At 38.7% G+C, this 16,022-nt stretch overlaps 1 protein-coding gene across 1 annotated transcript; it reads right to left on the bottom strand.

Annotated features, from left to right (window-relative positions):
- Positions 1-8,178: 8,178 nt before the first annotated feature.
- Positions 8,179-13,219, bottom strand: LOC122034252 (myosin-2 heavy chain-like). The gene is made up of 3 exons (XM_042593419.1): positions 11,989-13,219; positions 9,399-10,085; positions 8,179-9,057 (listed from the first exon to the last, which is right to left on the bottom strand). Exons 1-3 carry the CDS (start codon positions 13,099-13,101, stop codon positions 8,509-8,511), a joined length of 2,349 nt encoding a protein of 782 aa, XP_042449353.1. The 5' UTR covers positions 13,102-13,219; the 3' UTR covers positions 8,179-8,508.
- Positions 13,220-16,022: the final 2,803 nt, after the last annotated feature.

Genomic DNA, 16,022 nt, shown 5'->3' with positions numbered 1-16,022 from the left:
TCTTTAGGGGAAGCCACTCTTTAAGGACATGAAAACTTTTTTTTAACATCTCGGAAGATAGTTAACCTTCGTTAGAGAAAATACTCTAGGATGAGCATTATTAAGTGGTTTAATGCTCAAGGGTGAGCATTGAATACAATGAAGGGTATGGGACCTTCATTGTAGTGTTGTGAACAACATATGAGGTTGTGAACAACGTATGAGTAACTCTTTAGGGAGAGAGTTTTTGATGTATGCCAAAAGGGGAGAATGTAGGATTTAAGTTAGACATTCATTACCTAAAGAGGGAGTTTGCCCTCTAGTTCCTCATTCATGCTTTGGCATGAAAAAGAAATTGAGGCTATCGGATTAGCCTAACTTAAAGGTATTGTCAAATATCAAAAAGGGGGAGATTGTTAGTGCAATATCCCTAGCTCAAGGTTGACCAAGTTGACTAAGCTTGAGTTGGATCAAACTTGAGTCTTGATGTGTGAGTTTCGATGTTTGACAATATATGGAGATTGCAGATGCAATCGTCCGATTGTGGATTGTTGGTCCTCTGGTCAAGGTTTGGTCAGTTTGATGTGAACAAGAGTCAAGTAGGTCAAGACTGATTAATTACTTGACTGGGAAAGTCCTAACTGGAGGTTAGGCAAAGGCAAGTCCAACAGGAAGGTTGGCAGAAAGAAAAATCCAAGTGAGTTAGTATTGACCGAACACTTGGTGGTGAAAGTCCTGGTGAGTGAAATCGGGCATGTGAAAATCTTGGTGAGTGATGCCAGGTGAAAATCCTAGTGAGTGAAGCTAGGTTAAAGTCCTGGTGAGTGAAACCAAGCAGGGGAAAGTCTCGGTGAGTGAAACCTGACAGTGGGAAAATCCTGGTGAGTGAAGCCAGATGAAAATCCTAGTGAGTGAAGCTAGGTGAAAGTCCTGGTGAGTGAAGCTAGGCAGATGGAAAGACCTGGTAAGTTAAGCCAAGCAGGTGGAAATCCAGGTGGATCAAGGTTGACCGGACATCTAGTGTTGGGAAGTCCAAGTAGGTCAAAGGAGTGACCAGATACTTGGCACAAGGAAATCTAGATGAGTCAAGGATGACTAGACATCTGGTGAAATAAAGTCTAAGTGGGTCATGGAGAACCAAACACTTGGCACGAGATGATAAGTCCAAGTGGGTCAAGGTTGACCGGTCGCTTGGCACGAGGAGAAAATTCCAAGTGGGTCTAAAGATTGACCGGGCACTTGGTGAAGAACTCCCAGCAGGTCAAGCTTGACCGAACGCTAGGCACGAAGAGTTCCAACATGTCACGGTTGACCGAATGTTGAATTTGGGAACCCTTGAGCTTGAGTTAAGCAAGTCAAGGGAAGTCAATCGATCAGCCGATCGATTGAACCGAATCTCAATCGATCAACCGATCGATTGGGAGAGTGCTGCGATAAACAGCAACCCCATTGATCGGGCGATCGATTGGAAAGCAGTATCGCTAGCACAAAAGTTGCCCCAATAGATCGGCCGATTGATTGGGCACCGCCAATCGATCGGCCAATCGATTGGGGCTAGAAATCTCGCGCAATGTGAGAAAGGCTAAATCGATTGGGTGATTGATTTAGGCCTTTTCCAGCGGAGTACAAAGGTGCTCTGAATCGATCGGCTGATCGATTCAAGCCTCCCCAATCGATTGACCAATCAATTGGGATATGACCGTTGTGAAGAAAGCGCACAGTAAAAAGCCGCAGTGAGCCTTTCTTCCTCAGCGATTCTCCACTTCCTCTTCTCACGATTCTCTCATGTGATCTCGCCAGTTCTTGAAGCTTCTTGGAGCAAAGTGTTGCTACACTTCCAAGGTCAAGAGGTGTTCCACACAAGAAGAAGAAGCTAGCTAGGGTTTCATTTGTGTAAATCTTGTAAGATTTTCTTTGTATTCACTTCTTCTTTTCTTCTTATTGTATTGAGAGGTTGTACAAGGCTTCTCCGCCTTTGGTAGTTACCGAGAAGGAGTGTTTTTCATACTAAAGAGCGTGTCATATGTGGATCCTTGGATTAGTCACCTCTTCTTGAGGTGGATACCAAGTAAATCCTTTGTGTTAGCATTATGAGTGCTGCTTCGAGTTCTATCCGCTGCATATCATCATCACGAAGCAAATCAACGAAGCACGACAAGCTATTCCCCCCCCCCCCCCCCCCAAACCCCTCTAGCTACAAATCGACCCTAACATGGAATACTTTTTGCCTTTTCTTCTCTGGTTTGATCTTTGATCCATCAACTAATCCATAGGATCTATCGACGAAACTTTTGAGGATTTATTGACTAATCCAAGTTATCTGTCGACTGATCCTTTGTTTAAACTTTAGAACTTTGTTTATTTGCAAAACAAATTTAGCACAAGCAATATATAATAATAAAAGTCTTGCAAAATAGAGTTAGAATATAAATTATGCATGAGTAAGACTATTAGGATTGTCTTGATCTCAACTTAGAAACTTCCATTGATTTCTTCAGTTAGATCAGCACATAATGTTTGTCCCTACCGGGACACGACCTCACTACACTCCCACCAAGAGCTTACCTCAACTCACCTGCCAAACATCTAGTTCTCCAAACTTGTTTGGACTTTCTCTACTCAGTGTTTGATCGCCTGATCCATTAAGATTTTCCCTGCAATACTAAATTAGTACAATAACAAGAATAGTAATGCAAAATATTGTTGGCAAAATTATACTTAGGTTTACCAAAATTTGCTAGTCTGGTCGACCGCGCACACTATACCAAAAACCTTTCGGTCAACCTTACTTGGAGTTCACTCCTCCAAGACTTCTCATTACCTAGGATTACCTTCCTCTAGGGTTTTCCACTACCTAGCTTCACTCACCAAGACTTTTCACTGCCTAGCTTCACTGACCGGGGTTTTCACTGCCTAGCTTCACTTACTAAGGCATAACTTTACTCACTAGAACTTTTACTTTGCTTAGAGTTCACTATTCCAAGACTTCTCATTACCCTTGTAGTCATTCGGTAGACTAATGATCCAACTAGGTCAACCTTGACCAAACTCCATTAAACATATTGTCAAATAAATATCAAAATCCTAGAGGTCGATTTCACCAACAAGTTGTACTTATCATGTACATACCTCGATGTCCGCATTCATAATATAACTTGGACTTTGAGGTTGACTTCTCCTTTAATGATTTTAATATCTTTCCACATTCCTTTATTCTTACTAAAGAAGAATATAATACTAGGACCTCATTCATAGATTTCTTCCTTTAACTTCCATCACCGCATGCTCTACTAATGTTCATCTTTTTAATTTTGTTGTAGATACAATCGAATTTTTCATCCAAGAAGTGTGTCCCCTTATCAGTCAAAGATGCATCATCAATTAATACTGAAACTTTATAGGATAACCCCAAGTGTCTTGACATCAAAAAACTTTGTGGATCTAGATCATCGATGAAATTTTACTCCCCCAAAGCATAGATTGTTCCAACCTTTACATCTCATGTCCATTATTTGAATATATATGTATCAGGCAAATGAAATACTTAGCTAATATGAAAAAAAAACTAACATATGTCTACATGTAATGTTATCAAACTCAAATTTATTATTGCTATAAGATATGTAGTCCCTTTATTTGTCATGCGTGAGGACCCTTGGTTTGGAGGACGCACAACTTTGAAATTTCATCACATGATAAACCACTAACTCAACTCCTATAGATGTTTGTTGCACATAATAACCATGACTCTCACTCATTTTATTTTGAAACTCTACCGATTTATTTTTTGTATACACCTTAACCATTTGAGTTTCTATTAGCTAATTTGTCTTAATCCTGATATGCTCATTCATATCAATATGATCAGCAGCTAACGCATTATGTCTTTGGTGTCTCAGTATCTTATTGAAATGAGTGATAAAATCTATAAATGAGTTCTTATTTGAGACATACATCTTTAAAAATGAATGTGAACCTTTAGATCTCTGAATACTTGACATTCTAGCACAAAAAACATGGCTAAAATATGTTGGCACCTATTGTCGCAATTCGTATATCAATGACAACCAATTATTTTTCACCAAGTTAGCATAGTTGATAAACTCTTCCCATGAATTCTCAAATTCATCATGTGTTGTAGACTTTCCAATGACATTCTTTATACTTTGATAGTAGTCACGAAAAATCAAAGGGTTCAATTTATTTGGGAATTTGTTAAGTATGTGCCATAAATAATTTTGATCCACTGTTTGAGGAAAAACTTGGACAATGACTTTTGTCATAGCAAGATCCTAATCAATGATGATCATGTTTGGTACACCTTTAAGCATGACTTCTATGAACTTGTTAAACAACCAAACAAAAGACTTAGTTTTCTCATCACTCATAAAGCCGCAACCAAAAATAATGGTCTAATCATAATGATTAACTCCTACAAATGTGTAAAAATCAATTCATATTTGTTAGTGTTATATATCGTATCAAATACAACTACTTCACCAAATACACTGTATGACATCCTTGATACATTATCTGGCTAAAAACACTTACTAAATCTGTTATTTAAATCAATCTCATAATAAAAGAAAAAAAAGATGAATTCTTCTCTTTTTTATAGATGCAAATAACTCGATTAGTGTTGCTGCATCGATACCCTTTTGTTTATCCTTTAGTTCTTTCTCAAAGTTTCTAATTGTTGGATCGTGAAAGTTGATAGAGGGGGGTGAATATCGATCGAAAAATTATCGTAGCGAGTACGCAGCGGAAAAATGAAATAAAACAATGCTAACACAAACCAATTATTTACTTGGTTTGAAGCCTTGGTCGACTCCTACTCCAAGGCCCACACTTGTCGAGTGCTTTCGTTGGGCAATCACTAATAGTTCATAAATAGGTTTACAAAGCTGAGTACAAGAACTATAAAAGAATGAACAATACTGACAACAATAAACAGAACTTGAGCCGCAAGTTGTCGGAGAAGCAGCGTCACAGGAGCACAGCGAGTAGAGCAGATGTCGTAGTTGTTCTTTGCTACAGGACTCACCCTCCTTATATAGGAGGCTCCGGGCGCTCGGATCCCTTCCAAGCGCCTAAACCATGATGTCATCGGACCAATCAGCGCACTCCAAGCTGTCGAGGATAACATTTTCCTTTCGGACACCCGGACTAGTTCCGAGCGCTCGGACCACCTCCGGGCGCCCATATCCCTTCCAGGCACCCAGACCACCTTTCTCCAGAACGTCCTTCTCCTACAAGAAAGAGTTAGTCCGAGGTAAAATAATAATTTAAACTACCCTGCAAAACAGAAGTTAGCACAATAGAAAAGAGTAGTAATTAGATTCTGTCTCCCCAAGACCGGAATTTAGTCACGATCTCAACCTAGATTTCCAAAATAAATCTAAGTTGGATCGACGCCTAAGTTCCCTACCCAGGAACGCGTCCTCACAATCACTCTCCTCTAGTGACTTACCTTAACTCACCTACCAGACGTCCGGTCAGCCCATCGACCCGCTTGGATTTCATGCCAGCTATCAGGTCAGCCCGTCGACCTAGCTGGACTTCTTGTCAGACATCTGGTCAGCCCGTCAACCAGTCTGGGCTTCGTGCCAACTATCAGGCCAACCCATTGATCTAACTGGACTTCGTGCCAGACATCCGGTCAGCCCGTCGACCAGTCTGAGCTTCTCCTGCACACTTAGTTAAAATGTTATATCACAATGAAACTAACTTAACCTACTTTGTTATTCATCAAAATCTGGGTTAGACCGTTAGTGCTAACCGTACCAATACTAATATCTCTTTCTATGCAACCTACTTGCTCAGACCATCCAAACTTTATCTCTAATAATTGCATTTGTTGATAAGTTGGCACATTAGCATCTAAAAATTATTGATTCAATACTTTCTTTGCTGTCAAAATATTATAATATGAGCATAGCAACTGCACCTTTGAAGGAGTCGAGAGTTGATGATTATGACTTTCCATAAAGTTAGTGATAACTCAATTAGGTCTAGTTTGTTCCTTGCAATTGAAATCTTTAACATGCAACCAGTTATAACTTCACGTACTCTTACCTTTTTTTCATTGATCTCCTGTTGTCTGTTTATTCCATTGATCATCTATAAGCTCTTTTTTAAAGCATACAAATATTTTCTAGACAATTTCATTTGTCCTCATATTTTTTTTGCTATTGTTCATCCTTGCACTAAATCCGGCTTCATGCATATTAGTTATCAAACGAAAATGCATCCTTTGGTAATGAGAATTTATTCCAATTTTTTACTTTCGATCATCTACAACTTAGAGAATGTATAGTTGTCTCTCGCCACCATTTTCTTCCATTACTGGGAAATGTCAAATTCTTCAATTATCTAAAGTTCTGAACTAGGTCTTGCTACAGTACAAAGATTCACGCTTGTACACTAGAAGTAGATGTTTTGCTCTGGATTACCAATCTGCTTTAAGCATTACATGAAAATAGATAATTCAACAATAACATATCTCATATATTGTACAACTAAAGTCACATCTCATTTATTGTACAACTAAAGTCACAATAATCACAAAAAATGTGCAAGTTCTTACAAATTAAAGATATTGCTTAAGCATTTAAATTTAAAGAACTTAAAATCTAAATGTTGTAGTAGCTACAATGTTCTTATTGTGGTCCTACTAAGTTGTAGTAGTTACGATTTAGTAGCTGTTACAACATAGTTAGACCATAACGTTGTAGCAATTTATGATTTGGTAGCTGCTATAACGTGCTAATCTTAACAAGAACGTTTTAGCAGCTATAAAATTATAGTTGCTACAATAAGATTACAGCAGATACAACGTTGTAGCAGCAACAGAACTATAGCTGCTACAATATTCTTGTTCTAGGACATTCTGGTGTAACCACATTGTAGTAGCTACGGAATCGTAGTTACTACAATGTGGTTACACAGAACATCCTAGAACAAGAACATTATAGCAGCTACCAAATCGTAGCTCCTACAACTTGCTAAACCCTAAGACGAGATAAGAATAGAGAATTAAAAGATAGATAATTGAATATGGGCACGTACATATAGATAAGCAGTCGCAGCAGGCGAGGCGAGGTGAGGCAGTACCAAGGGATGATTGGCGAAGATGGTGAAGGGCAACATGAGGGAGCTCGAAGGAGGAGGATTCAAAATGTTTGGGTTTTTAAGAGGGAAATAGGAAACGAGGGGGTTTGAAATGTTTGGGTTTTTGAAAGAGAAAAGGGAGATGAAGGGTTTCTGGGACGTTCTGGTGTAACTACGTTATAGCATATACAAAATCATAGCTGCAACAATATGGTTACACCAAAACGTCCCGAAACAAGAACGTTGCAGCAGTTACCAAATTGTAGCTACTACAACGTGTTAAACGCTAAACCGAGGCAGGAGTAGAGAGTTAAAAGATAGATAGTAGAATATGAGCACATATATGCAGATGAACAGCCACAGGCAGGCGAGGTGACACCAAGGGAGTTGATTGACGAAGACGTTGAAGGGTGGTACGAGGGAGCTCGAAGGAGCAAAGTTCAAAATGTTTGAGTTTTTGAGAGGGAAAAGGGAGATGAAGGGTTCAAAATATTTAGGTTTTTAAGAGGGAAAGGGGAGATGAAGAATTCAAAATGTTTAGATTTTTTTTTTTAGAGGAAAAAGGAAGTGGAAGGATTTTTTTTAATTTCTAACGGGGCGGTGTTACAGTAATAAAATTAAAATAAAAAAGTGGCAAAGCACTACTATAGTGAAAGTCACGCATAGACATGGACACACTGTGTATTATATAGAGAGAGAGATCTCCGTGAAGCTTCCTGGCAAAGAAGTTCATCCAATTTGATATTACAAATTGATAGGACCTTTGACAGATTGAATGGAAAAGGGGAAAAGAAAAACAAATTCAAACCCTACTTTGAAATTACTCCATGCAGTGGTGAAAGTGCAACTAGGAATTGCAGTATCTCTGAATGCCATGAAACACACACACAGGCATTTGTTCTTCATTCAATTAACTCTTTTTTCCCCCCTTTTTGAGAAGTAACATCGCCTTTGGGTATCATAATCACATGGAGCAAGAGCATCATCTCATTGAGGCAGAGATTCATAGAGATCGACAAGTTGTTTATGGGATGGTAACCCTAGTGCGTGCCGCTAAACACCAAACTTCAAAGAATCACAACAGAGTCAGACCAAAAGGAGCAAGGTAACAAATTTATATACTAGTCAAACACAAAAAATCGCAACAAAATCCTCAACCTGTTTAATCTAAACTTGCTGATTATTACAATTGAAATGAGAATTGAGACGATGCAACTGGAGGAATTGCATACAAAGGTGTAAACAAGGAAACCATCCCTGCTCAAGTGAAAGCCGAGAAGCCGAGAAGTAATCAATCACATAAGTATTTATGAATAGGATCTCACTGGAACTCTCATGGGTAGCATCTTCACATTGTTGCTGTCTCACAACATTTAGATGGTCTCGAAAACCTTGCCTGTGTTGCAAACTCTCAACCCATTATCTACCACTTGAGTAGAAATCAGATAGTTCGATTCCATCGAGTTTTATTAAGAGGTTGTTTCCATCCACCTCCATGTCAAGGTCATAGTCTTTTTGAAGTTCAATCACTTTGGACTCTGCAGCTTCAGCTTCTTTAAGTAATATATTGCCTTCTTCGACATCGCCCAATTGAAGAGCAGCTAAACTTTCAGCCCTGGCGGCCAAAGCAACTAGTTGAAGTCTGTTACAGCCAGCCAATGCAGCCTCTTTCTCTTTGACGGAAAGTAAAACTTCATTATCCTGTATTTTGTCTACATTTCCTTTGATATCCTCTTCCAGTTTTTCTAAGTGCAAGACGGCCTTCTCCAGTTTATCTTGTAAATCCTCCTTTTCACTCTGCAATGCCTTAGCCTCAGCTGCAACCCGCCCTGCTTCCTTAAAATTTCTGGCAGTAGCAGCAACTTTCTTTTCAGCCTCCAGCTCAGGGACTCTTTTCTCAATGAAGCCTATTCTCTGTTTGAATAGTGAAACTTCTTGCTGGATGCTTGCCCTGGTTGAAGATAGCTCCTGTAGAATGAATAAAAGTGTCAAGGAAAACAAATGTCATCCATCTATTTATATTTGTAATTCAAGAAGAGCAGTATTATCATATTCAACATAATTAAAGACGAACTTTTAGAAGATTTAGAACTAATAATTCAGATTAATTCTGAATCATCTTTAGTCATGGCCCTGATAACACAGAATATTGTTGGGATATGGAAGAGATGCCCTTACAAATATCAGGTTGTGAATATGGCTAGCATTAACAGGCCAAATAAATTGTTAAAAAAGACGATGTAAACCACCAAATTTTACTTATTCTTCATGTATAGTGAACAAGCCTATTACTACCATGTGTGACTAACCTGCAGAGCACTTCTAGCAGCTGAAATTTGTTGTCTTAGTATCTGTATGTCTTCCAGAATATTTTCCTCTGTCTTTGAGAACCTCACTCTATCCTCCCGTGACTTCAAAATCAAAGATGCCAACTTTTTTTTCAAAACGACTGAATCCTGATAAGTTTTTGCTTCATCAGAGGAAACAGAAGAAAGTTCCATTATCTTTCCCCTCATCTTTTGTGCTGAACACATAACTTCATTAATTTCCTTCTGTCTTATCACTAACGCATCATTTTCAGATTCTACCTTGCGAGAGGCCGATTGCATATCTTCGAGCTTGGTCTCAATACTAGATCTGGATTCGTTGAACAAGGAAACTGTATTAGAAATTCTCTCCTCAACATTTTCAATTTGAGACTTGTTTTCTGCAATTTCAGCTTCCTTCAATCTGACTAATTGAAGTAGTTCATCCAATTCTTTTGCCAAAATAACACCTTTTCTTGTCAGTATTTCTTTTTCAGCCCTTTCGTGCTTAACCAGATCTTCTATTGCATTTTCCAATCCTGTTTGCACTTCTGATATTAATTGTGATTCAACATTCATTTCTAGCTTCTTAATGTCCAACAATTCAGCTGATGATTGCCATTCTTCTTGTTCTCTATTAAACACTTCCTCTGCATTTTTAAGGATACAGTCTGCATTATCAGCTGCAACCTATGGAAAGGAAGAGCAAATCATATGTATGATTCTAAGTAATATAAGCAAAGTGGCATGAATAATAGAAGATATCAGTGGAAAGAAATGCCACATCAGCACCTGCATAAAATTGATTCCATAACAGTTAACTCAGAAGATAGTGAAAGAGAATCATACTGCCACGTTAGATACCATTTTCCCTCTAAACATTAATATATTAGTTTTAGAGATGATAGAAATCACAAAAAAAAACATTGACATTTTGAAACATAAAAGCCTAGATGTGCTAGAACCAAGTAATGTCAGCCGATTGACAAAATGATGAATTCGTGTTCCTTGTATAAGATTCCTTAGTAGTCCACAAGTTCTTGCCAGACATTCCCAAAATGCCAAATCTATGTGAAGTATCTAATCAAGACTTGGGTCATAAGACCAAGTAGCTTCCAGGTGCTACTACCATGAAACACAGAAGGAATTTAAAAAAAAAAACTTTTATACACTAAATATGACAATCATTTCAATCCTGTTTGAAGAACTATGAATGTGGGAGATACGAATGTATAATATAAGGCAACCATATGTCATGATCAGAATATTACTATATTATTGTTATCATAACTTATAAAAAGAAATGATTCATGAAGAATCCAATTGGAAAACCATATGTCAGGATTAGAATTTTACTAATAGTTGTTATCATAACTTACAAAAAGAAATGATTCATGAAGAATCCAATTGGACATCCAAGTATCCAGCCAGGAATTATATGCATGCTGCCACAAGGGCACATTGAAGTGCAAACAAAAATCTATAGAAGCATTATATCCGTATTTAGCAAGAAGTCTAGTTTGCCTAATCCATCAAACTTAATGGGAAGGCTCATTTCTTGGAACGACCTAAACTAAACATTGAAAATGGAATCACTGAGAGAATGATATCATTTCATTCGTCCTACCAAACGTGGCTGAACATTCAAACAGAAGATTCCACTATAGTTTTCAAAGGAATTCCTAATATTAAAATGCCAATGGCCATCATGTAGTGCTAATTTTTGAAGAAGAGGATCAGGAAGTTGATTAGGATCTTGTTATAAATGGAGAAAGTACTATTGTGAACAAAAACACAAGTAATTTAACAAGTTATAGAATAGACCTATATTTTTTTGTTTCAAATACAAAAAAAAAGGGACAATGAAGTAAACATTTACATGCTCATGCAAGGCGAACCTTTAATCCAAAGAAAGAGGTTCCATGACCCATTGATCAGTAGAAGAACCAAGTATTACAAGAAAACTTGAGTATCTTAACAAGCAAGGGCATTAGTGTGGTACAAGTACCAACCTTATGTTTTTTTAATAATGATTTAAAATGATCATAGTGATTGAATCACTCTCAATGGGGAAATTAAATCACTCGTCAAAGAGATGATACATCACACTATTGTTATGAGTTTAAAAAAAAATGATAAAGCTACTAAATCACCTTTATTGAATCATGTCAACACCCTTGATACATTGTGGTCACGGTTTATTCATGAAATGCTTTACAAAAACACTAGCTGAGTTGCTGAGTGTGCCTATGTATATGCATTAAGAACTATTGAATATAATAAATGAACGAAAGGAAAAAGATTGTAACTTATGCTGCAGACAAATATGGGGAAAAGAGTTTATAATCCTATTAGTAGCTTGATTATCACTTCAAAGAAGATACAAAGTCTAAACAGAAATGAAAGAGGTCTAGTGAATTATAGCAATTAGATGTACAATGATTATTTTTTCAAGTTACAAATGTACAACTTCCTATGCTTTTTAGATTTCAGGTAGTCACCACAGCATATTCTTCTCTATCAACAAATCTAGGTTTATTTCTTCTGGGAAAAAAAACATTTTTGTAAAGGAGTTTTCTTCTGAGGATCATACCTTAGCAAACTGTTCCAGCTGCGTAATACCTTCTTCCTCTGCCACTATTTGCTCTTCCAGCACTTCCTGCATTTTAGATTCGGCACGCTCACAATCGGCCTCAGCATCCTTCAATGAGAGCAAAAGCTTGTCCTTTTCCACTTCAACGGCTGCAATGTCATTGCTGACCTTCTCCGCCTTCTCAAAGTCCTCAGACTCGCAGGCTATCTCAAGCTCACTTTCCAGGTCCTTATGCCTAGATGAAGCAGTATTCACGCTCTCAACTATCATCCGCCGTTTCCTCTCCAACTCCTTCCTCTCCGCATAAGCCGAAGATGTTTTTTTCCGGATAGATTGGAGCTTTTCAGAGATTCGAGCCCTGACCAGAAGGAGTCTTTCCTCTGCCGAGCCAAAGACGTCTCCTTTAGCAGCAGATTCGCCCACGGAGAGAGTTGCTTCTTCTACTCCATCTGGGGGTGGTTGACTGCTGTCTCCTTTGACAACAACTTCGTAGGAGCTACCCTCATCTTTTTGTTGTCCCAAAGGCTCAGGACTAGGAGATGCAGGAGGCGGATCGTCCTCCTCCACCTGTGTGTCCGTTTCTTGATGTGGATCAGCACCTACATCTCCACCAACAGAACGGGGCGAAGAAGCAATAGGCGTCTCGTCTACCATTGGCGCCTTTGAATCAGAGGTCGTTCCAATTGCGGACGGCGGGTCAGAAGAACTGCTAAAAGAAGGATCGGAGAGACGACGGGCGTCGTCCAAAGATGCGGCAGCCAGAGATTCTCGTGCATAGCCGATGCGAACGGCTCGTTTTTTCTTTCGGGAGGCCTGGCGAGAGACAAGGACGAGAGGCTGGACAGTCGAGGACTGAGGAATAGGAGTCGTCTTAGGAGAATCGAGGACTGGCGGAGGGGATGAGGGGGCCTGCAGGGTGAGATCGGAGAAAAGGTCTTCATCGAGTGCTTTCGACTGGGGGGAAGGTGGTGGCTGGGAAGTGACGGTGGCGACGGCGGATGGCGGCGACTCGTCTACTTGAGGAAGCGAAAGATCGATGGAGGAGGAGAAGAGGACCATGCCCTCAAAGAGGGAGCCAACCCCATCGTCAGCTCCCTCGGACGACGAGGCCATGAGCGGAGAGGCAGAGCAGAGCCGGCGGCGAAGTCTTCGAAGCCAAGTCTTCGAAATTGAGATCTTGATCGGACTCTTCCACGATCCAAACAATCAATGGGCCGGGCTAAACTTACGACGTAAAAGGAAGATCTTCATTCTACCCCACTCATGTTCTTTTTTGCATACCACCTCCGAAATTGAATATTATCAAAACACCTCTCATTTAGGATTCTTCTTTGGGCAATGATGCAACGGTAAAGACACTCAAATTGTTAATACCTCAAAGTAATTTTGATATGATCAACCAAGTTAGGTTAAATTCTGTTAGTATTTAACCCCTGTGTCTAAGTATGCAGGAACTTAATAGCACAAGAAGTCGAGCGAAAGACGCAACTAGCGAGAAAGACAACACGGAAAAGAGTTGGCGGGTTCGGTGCGTCTAAGGGATGAGGTACTGCAGAAGAGTACGCAAGCAGCTGAAAAGGAGGCGCGCGGCGTTTTCGAGGGACAAGAAGCCGGAGCGAAAGATTGCTCGAATGCCAGAAGTTGGATTCAAGTAAGCTCTATTCCTGATAGCCGAGATCACCCAAGTGAACAGAGCCGGAGCAGAAGACCCGGACCCAAGTGAGCTGAACCGGACCAGAAGACCCGAACTAAAAAGTCAACAAAGGTTGACTTTTTGGTTCTGGACGCTCGGAATTGCAAACTTAGCCAAACTCTACGTGGGGTGAGCCATCGTGACGGAGATAAAATCTTATCCTCTCCAACGTCTGGAACCCTTCCAGACACTCTGAACAGGGCTATAAATATAGTCCTGATCCCAGTAGTCTAGAATAACTGATATACAAGTTTCTTTAAGTGTTCTACTACTTTGTGTGCTTCCAACACTTGTAAGAGGCTTCTCCGCCTATGACGAAGGAAGAATTTGAGTTGTGCTTCAGAGTCTTCGATTAATAACCTTCCCGGTTGTAACCAAGTAAAAAATCGATAGCTTCTTATTTTTTTGGTTTATTAATTTTGTTTATACAAATATATCATTATTTCAAAAGATCGAGAAAGCTTTGTTTATTATTATTGTGTAGGCAATTCACCCCCTCTTACTAACCACATTGATCCTCTCAATTGGTATCAGAGCGAGGTTCGCTTCAGAAGAACTAACCGTCATCCGAAGCAAAAGAAATGGTTGGATCCGGCATCTACCCGTCGAAATTTGAGGGAGACTTTGCAACTTGGAAGAAGCGCATGGAGGTTTTCTTCAAAACCGATTTCAAAATTCTCTTAAGTATAAAATACGGTTTTGTAACACCTACGGATCAGCATGAAGCCGAGAAAGAAGAATACACATGGACGAAGAAGGAGCAAGCCGACTTTATGGCTAATGAAAAAGTAGAGTTCCATCTACTCAGCATTCTTCCGCCCCAGGAGGTCAGCCGGATTGGAAGCTATGACTCCACCAAAGATCTCTGAAAGAAATTCTTGGAGCTTCACAAAAGTACCTCGGAATTCAAATTAGCTAAACGGGACATCCTCCGAAGTCAACTGATGAACCTCCGGATGAACAAGGGAGAGAAGGTAACTCAACTCCACACAAGAATCAAAGGCCTGATCACCCAGCTCAACAACCTCAGAAAAAAAGTAACAAATCGTGACTCCTTAAGGTACGCACTTAACTCCTTTCCGAGAACTCAAGAATGGTCAGCCTTAGTAGATGCTTACTACATCTCTAAGGGCCTTGAGATATGTACTCTTGAAAGCTTATTTTCAACTTTTGAATTTCACGAATCTCGCTGTATAGATTCTCAGGAAATATAGAAATCAAATAACATTGCTCTAAAAGCCAAGAAGGATGAATCAGACGCCGACAACTCCTTCGACGACAATGAAATAACATATATGGTAAGGAAATTCAAGAAATTTTTTAAAACTAATAAGTTTAATCAAGTGCAGGCAAAGAAAAGAAGAGCAAAGAAGGTAAGATGTTATAACTGCAATGAAGAGAGGCACATTAAGGATGACTGTCTAAAACTGAAGAAGGAAAACAAGAAGGGACCAACCACAACAAAGCACAAAACCCTAAAAGCAATGTAGAACGAGTCGTCATCAGAGTCGGATCTAGAGAAATACGTTGGACTTGCACTGATGGCAAGCCACCAGGAGGAGAGCATAGATGAAGGGAGAGGTTCCTCAAAGGAAAGTAGCAGCGAAGAGGAAGAAATAAACTTCAGAACAAATCTGGTAAGTGATGTATATTTACTACCCTCTAATCAGTTATATTCAGATATTAAATATATGACGAGATCTCTATGTAAACTAAAAATGAAAAATATTAATTTGAAAAAGGAAGTTTTGGAATTAAAACAATCTTAGCAAAAACATGTCCCTAAAAATGTATGAAAAATTAAAAGATGAAAATGAAATATTAAAGGACCAAATTAAAAAATCAAGAAACTTTGCATATGATAATCAAAATACCTAGAAAAATTATAGAAATCTAAATTGATATCTTAAATATCATAAGAGTCAAATTAGAAAAATATCACAGAATTATGTTCCTAGAAAGTTTTTGATAAATCTGATAGGAAAGAATCTATTTTGGATTCCAAAATCATTCTTAAATTAAATTATTTTTTGATGTATGACCTATTAGATCTAGGTATTTCAAAAAAAAAATTAAATATTTAAATTCTTTAAGAGACTTTGTCTAGAAATGGTTGATGCTCCAATAACTAAGAAGGTCTAGTGTCTCGCCATATCCTAGAAGCTAATTATTGAATTGAATGTTTAATTGACTTACTATGAAACATTTAACTAATGCTTTAATTTACTTATCAAAATTTCTATTAGAAAATTTTCTATGAATTAGTTATCAAAATGCAAGTTTGTTTTGTGTGAAATTTTTTTTCTAAAATTCAAATTTTTACCCTTGTTAAATCTTTTTA

Source organism: Zingiber officinale, chromosome 11B, assembly GCF_018446385.1.
Source record: "Zingiber officinale cultivar Zhangliang chromosome 11B, Zo_v1.1, whole genome shotgun sequence".
Lineage (NCBI taxonomy): Eukaryota > Viridiplantae > Streptophyta > Magnoliopsida > Zingiberales > Zingiberaceae > Zingiber > Zingiber officinale.
This window is presented reverse-complemented; position numbering and strand designations above follow the sequence as displayed.

What these genes read in the sequence shown, in the direction of transcription:
- LOC122034252 (XM_042593419.1), bottom strand. Translation starts at nt 13,101, where the DNA reads ATGGCCTCGTCGTCCGAGGGAGCTGACGATGGGGTTGGCTCCCTCTTT. An exon ending in AGCTGGAACAGTTTGCTAAG is followed by an intron (nt 10,086 to 11,988) that starts GTATGATCCTCA and finishes TCCTTTCCATAG; the next exon opens with GTTGCAGCTGATAATGCAGA. An exon ending in CTGCTAGAAGTGCTCTGCAG is followed by an intron (nt 9,058 to 9,398) that starts GTTAGTCACACA and finishes TTCATTCTACAG; the next exon opens with GAGCTATCTTCAACCAGGGC.